This window comes from Bison bison, unplaced genomic scaffold, assembly GCF_000754665.1.
Source record: "Bison bison bison isolate TAMUID 2011002044 unplaced genomic scaffold, Bison_UMD1.0 scf7180017864201, whole genome shotgun sequence".
NCBI classification, from domain to species: Eukaryota; Metazoa; Chordata; class Mammalia; order Artiodactyla; family Bovidae; genus Bison; species Bison bison.
The window spans coordinates 3202471-3210210 of record NW_011494773.1 but is presented as its reverse complement, the minus strand read 5'-3'; the positions used below and the strand labels follow the sequence as shown (position 1 = coordinate 3210210).

General features: G+C 37.9%; 1 protein-coding gene across 4 annotated transcripts in view; it reads right to left on the bottom strand.

Moving 5' to 3' along the window:
• NRXN3 (neurexin 3) overlaps positions 1-7740 on the bottom strand; it is a 1738382-nt gene that overhangs the window by 1107490 nt on the left and 623152 nt on the right. For 3 of the 4 annotated variants that reach the window (XM_010844398.1, XM_010844400.1, XM_010844401.1), the window contains one exon: positions 7710-7736. The exons of the other annotated variant lie outside the window; for it this stretch is intronic. In XM_010844398.1, coding sequence (XP_010842700.1) covers positions 7710-7736 — 27 coding nt within the window. The remainder of the gene's footprint in view (positions 1-7709; positions 7737-7740) is intronic. 4 annotated transcript variants of the gene reach the window in all.

Sequence of the window (7740 nt, the reverse complement as noted above, 5' to 3'; positions counted from 1 at the left end):
CTCTGCTTTTTAATGTGCTATCTAGGTTGGTCATAACTTTCCTTCCAAGGAGTAAGCATCTTTTAATTTCATGGCTGCAGTCACCATCTGCAGTGACTTTGGAGCCCAAAAAAATAAAGTCTGACACTGTTTCCCCATCTATTTCCCATGAAGTGCTGGGAGAAGATGCCATGATCTTAGTTTTCTGAATGTTGAGCTTTAAGCCAACTTTTTCACTCTTCTCTTTCACTTTCATCAAACCGGCATAGACACAAATAAATACATAAAATTATTTATATATATATAATTACAAATATATATATATATATATATAAAAGAACACATATATATCTATTCTTAAACAAAAACAGTTCTCAACAGATCATCTTTTCTATTAGGCAGCAGAAACTAACACAACATTGCAAAGCAATTATACACCCATAATAAAATTTAAAAGGATAAAAAATAAAGTAGAAGATGGCTTGGATAAAATAGAATATCTTCAAGAAAAAAGGTCACCTTTTATTACAGGAGTATACGCTGACAGGATTAGTCATCCTCATCAACACCAGACATTAGTTCTGGGCTTGCTCAAAGACGTAGGCACGGTAATCATGCCCGTTTTACAAATGAGGGAACTGAGGGTTAAAGTCAGTTGTCCACAGGCACATAGTTCATTAGCAGTATAGAATGAAAAGGTTGAGCCCAGGCTATTTAGCTCCAGAGTCCTTCTTGCTCTTTGTAATGGTACTTAAATGCCTCTCTTTGCTGGGATTCCAACATAGACAAGCAGAAGTACAAGAAGATAATAACACAAAACAACTGTAACATACTACCACTTTTCTACAACATCCCTTTTACTAGGAAAAAAAAAAGATTAGCAAATTATCAAATGCTGCTGCAGCAGATTTCCATTAAAATATTTCTGGTATAAATGGTCACCAAGACTTTGAATGCCATTTGTCCGTGCAGGTATCTGAAGAAGTGAAAGAATGGAAGGTAAAGGTCTGTGAGTGGGTCACTGCTTGAATATGTGACAGTCACATTGTAAAAAAGTAGTTGGAGAAAATGAACAAGAAATTTGATAATATGAAGTATTTGGCAAGGGTGATATAAATCTGGACAACCTCTTGGGAATGCAATTTGGCAATATCTATCAATATTTTTGTTATGTACTTACCTGTTGACCTAGTAACTTTACCTTTAGGGATTTAACTAACAGATGTTGCCGTACATGAACTCAAAGACTGGTGAACAAGAGCGTGTATTTTCTCACTTTTAGTAGTGAAAAATCTGAGAAAAAATCTGAACATTTAACAGTAAGGTACTGATTTAATCAAATATAATACTTCCATAAAATGTGACATTATGTGACTATTGAAAAGAATAAAGTAGGTCTTTACATTCCTATTATAGGGAATAGTCCCTAAGACATTCTGTGGGGGAAAAAAGGCAAGATTCAGAAAAATGTGTTACCATTGTGCTAAGCAGAAGGAAGACAAAGAGGAGGGGAGAATGTGGTAATAACTGTGGTAATTACTATGGAGAACATGATAATAACATTTCACACTCATATCGATTGCCTCTGAAACAATGTTAAAGTACTGATACTTTAGCTTGCGCCTGGAAACTGGGGGACTAAAATTAGGGATACGACGGAGAATTTTTGCAACATTGCCTTTTGTTCCCTCTACAATGTTTAAACTATTTTAAAATAAATGCAGTCTGAATATTTATTAAGCATTTCCTATTAAATATTTAGGAAGCAGCCTATGAGCATACTCAAATCCGCCTACTATTGATACTGTTAATAAACTTACATATGAGGTGTTTCGTATGTCACAAGAAACATAAAACCTTCCAAAGAGAAACAAAAGTATGTGTTATCTTTTAAAACTCAGGTTTTGATGAATGCTGAAGTACAGCACAACCATTTATTATAGAAATAGAAAGTCTCTGGTGTGATGCCGGTAGTTTGGTAGATAATAACACATTACTGTACATAAGATTCTGCTTTGTGATTTTTCTGTCTCCACTAAAACTCTACTGGGAAAAGCGGTATGGTCAGGCTCACAGCAGAGGTGATCCAAACCTTGGAATGGATACCAAAAAGACCACAATTTCCCTCTGAGAAAACTTTTAAGAGTGAAGAGGTTAGCCTTCCTGGTGGATGCGAGAGAAGTATTTCTGAGTTGAAGGGATGAGCTGAGCAAGTCAGCTCTGGGATTTCTTGATAAACCAGGCCTAAAGATGATGCAATTTATTCTAGTACCTAGGCAGGGGAGACAGAGAAAAAGAGAAGAAAACCAGAAGTCAAGTGTAATAAACTGGAGTTCACCAAGCCATGCCTAAATGAAGCAAAGCCACCCACACCTTGTTGACTTTGCCAAAACACTGGCATTGAGTCTGCTTGGAAACTCAAGGCCAAGAAGCAAGGGCGGAAAACAAAGAACAGGTGCTAGACGAGCAGGTGCAACAGAAGGAATATTTAGTATTGATAAATACTAGTAGTTTTCAGAGATATGATTTGGAGAGACCATATCCTTGTGATGTTATTTTCTTTCAGATCTTACATTATTGTGCGTCTCTGTGATTCAAAGACAACAGACTCAGTCTGTGGGACGTGGACAAGATTATAAAAGACACAAATGACTACATGCGGTGCTTCAGTGATTTCAGGTCAGTATATTTTTGCGTGACATTGTTTCTTTTCTCCTCTATGTGAAGAAGAAAAAATTAACCTTGTCACAGATGAATCAGTTAAGTCTTCAAGTTGAAAGCAACTTAGGGGGAGGTCTACATATACCTAAATAATCAGGCATATGCATGGAATTCACAATTTTCATGTGATATATGCCCCCCCTTTTCAGAAAGAATGAGAAAGTGATCACAGAAGAATTAGCCTTTGAGAGAGAAAGATTGGAAAAAAAAAAAAAGGAGGGGGGAATTGGTATTCATTAATTTGTGTCCACTATATTATTTCATGCTGGACTTCCCAAATGGCGTTAGTTGTAAAGAACCTGCCTGCCAAGGCAGGAGATGTAAGAGATGTGGATTCAGTCCCTGGGTTGGGAAGGTCCCCTGGAGGAGGGCATGGCAACCCACTCCAGAATCCTTGCCCGGAGAATCCCATGGACAGAGGAGCCTGGCGGGCTACAGCCCATGGAGTTGCAAAGAGTCAGACATGACTGAAGCGACTTAGCACAACACACATTCATTCTTGCTACACTCATATTTAATCCACATGAAGTCACTGCATTCATTCAGACAACACAGGACTCACAAGGGATGGGATGAAGGAGGCATTAGGAACCTGGAGGCCAGAGTCCCAATCAGACAAGGTGAAAGGCCACAAACCATTTTCCAGACTTTCATCCAAGCAAACACCCATGAAATCAACAAGAAGCTCATACCTGTTTGCAGAACCACGTGCCTCCTAGGTACAGCCAGCCTCATGGAACTGGAACCATAGGGGATGGTGACTTCCTCCAGAAATTCCCAGAAAGCAGCCCTGTTTTCTTTAGCTGCGCTCCAGGGCACCCTGGAGTTCAACCCACCGTGATGACTGCCAACTCTGTTGCTCTTTGGCAATTTTAAAGTCAATTCTAGACTGGAAATTTCTTTACTACTTAATTTTAAATATCCCTGTCAGATGAATCTATCAAACCCAGCAATGTCCCCAGTTCAACCAAAGACTCTGATTGGCATGCTCTCTAACAAATGTCTAATGATGGCAGCTGGAGAAGAATTCATGGTGTGGTATTCTTGCAGGACTGGGAAAGCAGGGCTAGGAAGATTTGGAATGAGTAATGCTATCATAGGTGTTATGGAGAAAGACAAAGTACTGGAAAAGAGAAGGTAAGAAAGGGAGAAAGGCAGAGAACCTGATTGTTTCTGCCACTTGGAAACCCTCATCAGGGAGCTGGGTCAGTTACTGACAGAAGCACCCGGCACCAAAGCCGAAAGGAAAAGGCTTTGGAGACCACCGCCTTCTTTCATGTTCAGTGGCTTTCTCCTCACATTGGAAGACGGTCCTTCTTTTTCATGCTCTCTCTCTCTGTTAAAAAGACAGTCACACAAACCCTTGGAGGCAGCCATTCTCCAGAACAAACAATATTTTGAGGCAGATTAAAAAAAAGAAAAACTGCTAATGTCATTCAGTATTTTACCTGATTTCTTTACAAGACAGGGATTCTAAAAAGAAATACGGGAAGAGCTTATGAACTTGTATTTAAACTTAGTTAAAGTTTGATTTACCGTGTCACTTCAAGAGAGAAAAAAAAATTTGTTTAGAAACTTGAGCCATTACCCCTTAAGACTGCTATTGAAATGGCAGCTGGATCTCAGGGGTAAGAATCTCCTTCTCACACTCAGCTGGAAATCAATCTTATTTCTTGTACTGTTACAGTGAAAAACTGTGTAAGAGACAGGATCCGCACACCTATTACAGAAACAACTTGACATTCTGTAACAGGCTGAACTATGAATTTTGATATCATGTGATTAAAAAGAGGGGTTTAGAAGTTCTAGTCCCCTTTGTCTCTTTTACCTCAGCATTTAGCTGTGTAATCTCAAACTTTTCCACTCAAGTGCCAATAAAGCTGGGAATGGAATAGAGAAGATACACAATAAAATAAAATACACAATAAAAATTATATGTCTTTGAATTCTTATTCTTTTTCTTAAAACATAAAAGAAGATTTACATATTAAATAAGGTTCATGCTTATTTTCATTCTTCTGCATTGTTTCACTTTGCTTTCAAGTATTTATTCCAAATCAACAATTAAAATTAACTTCAAGAAAATGAATCACATTTGCGTTATAACTCTACATTATCCTGGGTACATATCTACCCATCTTAGTAGTAAAGATCTTTAGATTAGTTTGAAGAACTTGTGTGTGTGTGTCTCTGTGTGTGTGTCTGTATGTGTTTCTCTTCAGCCTGGATGCCAGGAGCAAGCACTATGTGTTCTTTCTTCCATGCTTTCAACAAAAGTAACCTCCTTAGTATGTTACAGATTTATCATGAGAATTCAAAATCAAATTTTCAAAATCCAGTCTTGGCTCTTTACCTAAATATTGATTTAAACCAGTCTTACTGTTTCTATTCTGTGATCAAAGTTGGAAACACATCTTTCCCTGCATTTCCTCTCAATGCTGGTGTTAGTGGCTCTGAATAGAAAATCGTTTGTCTGGCTTAGGAAATCTGCTGACATCTGTAGAATAATCATCATCTTCCCAGGAGAAAGAACCCAGGAACTTGTCTTGTGATGACTCTCCATGGCTAAACAGATGGAATATATGGAGTTAAATGTAAGATAAAGTTTGACTAGAACACAAAAAGCCAGCCCTGATATCCTGATCAAATAGCTCCCTCAGTTCTCTGCTCTGCAAATAAGTCCCTGCAGCCAGAAGATGCCAGCTTCAACTTTGGATGAGGTTTTTTTACCTTCATGCTCAACTTTCATTTTAGTTCCTTCTGGAAACTAATGCAAAATGAAAAGACAAAACTTTTCATAGATACACTGTATTTAGTCCAAACACAAATGACTACATGCTATATGATTCAACTTATATAAAATGTCCAGGAAAGACAGAATTATAGAGCCAAAAGCAGACCAACAGCTGTGTTGGACTATGGGAATGCACAAGGATTAACTGCAAAAGGACATAAGAGAAATTTGGGGAGTGCTGGAAATGTTCTAAAGATGTGACTATGGTGATATTTGGACAATCCTAGAAATTAAAAAAAAAAATTGCTGAATTGCAGGCTTACAATGGATGAATTTTGCGGTATAGAAATTATATCTCAATAAAGCTACTTAAAGAGAAAATGCCAGTCTTTGGAGAAAATGGATGTTTCAATTAGATTTGTAATGATCTAAATATCAGGAGAAATTTCTGGCTAATTAGAAATGTTTAAACACAGCAAAATAGGATATTGCTTAAATTAACTGACAGTGATGCCAAGACAAGCAGAAAGCACTCTACTTTAAGAAGTTGTTGTTTATATCGATTTTTTATTTTTACATTTCTTTTTGTTATTCATTTGTATGGAACATTTACCTCTAAGAAATGGATTTGGGCTTTATTAGTTGGTCATCTTAATAGTGTATCTCCCAAGAAAGAAGGTTAAGCCAGCTAACACCTTTAAAATTTTTTAAAGGATGAGATAAACAAGTCAATGAAATGTAAACGATTACTTCCTTTTTTTGAGTTTGTTCCTACAGCAACAAACTAGCAAGGAAAGAAGCAAAAAATGAGGACATAATACTGAGAATTATATGTGCTAGATGCTTCATTGAGTTGGTGACGTCGGGTCGGCATCACCGACTCCATGGACATGAGTTTGAGCAAGCTCCAGGAGTTGGTGATAGACAGCGAAGCTCAGTGTGCTCTAGTCCATGGGGTCACAAAGAGTTGAACACGACTGAGCGACTGAACTGAGATGCTTCATCAATCCAACTTTGTCTTCCTGCTTCACACAGAGACTGTATTTCTCAACTTCCTTTGAGTTTAAGATGGAGCTACATCTCACAAAATATGAACAGAAGGGATGTATGGCATTTTTAGGCAAAGCAATAAAACACGCTGCATAACCACCCAAGCTCTCTCTCTCTCTCTTCCCTGTGGGAACAACTGGAAGTAAAGAAATAACTCCAAGGTAGTTGAACCCAAGTCATGAAAGAATCTTAGATGCCTGAATTATTTCTTTGAAGAGAACTGACCAGGAGAGCTGCTCAACTGGTATGAGACTGACCGAACAAGAATGAAATCTTTCTGTTGAGCCACTGAAGTGTTGGGACTGCCTGTTGTAGCTAATCGCCCTAACCGATTACCCAAGTTGCCTAATTATTACTTAACTGCCTTGCCTATATGACATGCTGTAGGACTCAAAAGTATATTTCTTTCTTTCTTTTATCAACTGGTCCTATCTTTCCTTCACATCCATCTTTCCTCTTTCTCCTTCTATTCTCCTACTTCATGACTCAAGTTAATGTGCATTTCTCAGACAAAGGAAGAAATGTGTGAGTAGTATTCAGCCTGTCCCTCATTAAGATCCTTCTTCAAGAGGTGGAATGTTTAAATAGGATAAGGTAAAAATAATAATCTGCCATTCTTTATTCAGAAGAACTAGAATGCATCTCAAGTCTTTGGTTAAAATGAACGTGTCTCAAGTCTTTGGTTAATACGTTGCATTATTACCAAGAGCAATGCTGTGCCCGCCCTCCTACAAAAAAAAAAAACAAACAGAAAGTTCAACCCTATAGCAATATATGCCAGGAAAGAAATGTCAGAGTTGGCAGCCACCTTGTGGGTCATGAAACCTGCTTTCATTTTCTGAAGTTTTCGGTAGTGGAGAAGTGCATTATGGTTGCTCTAACACTTTTTTGTCCAGCCCTGAGAGTTATTTTCCCAAAACAACAGATTACCATTTCAATTCATTTTCAAGCTATTTCATTAGCCAGGTGCCCTTTCCTCCTTTTCTGCATATAGAACCAATGCAAGGAAAGAAGAAAGGACCTGCCTTGATCTAGAAACCACATCTTGGGCCACACTCAGCCCAAATCATCACCCCAGCCCTTCAGCTTGTCAACCCCAGTTCCCCCCAACTCCATCGTCAAAAAAATAAAATAATTCAAATGAAAAACAGCTCATAAAACAGTAAATAAAATAAAGTCAGTTTTCTTTTTTAAAGAACAAAATGAAACTTGAGGGAAAACTTACTGGAGTTACAGTTTATCCTGATACAGTCTAG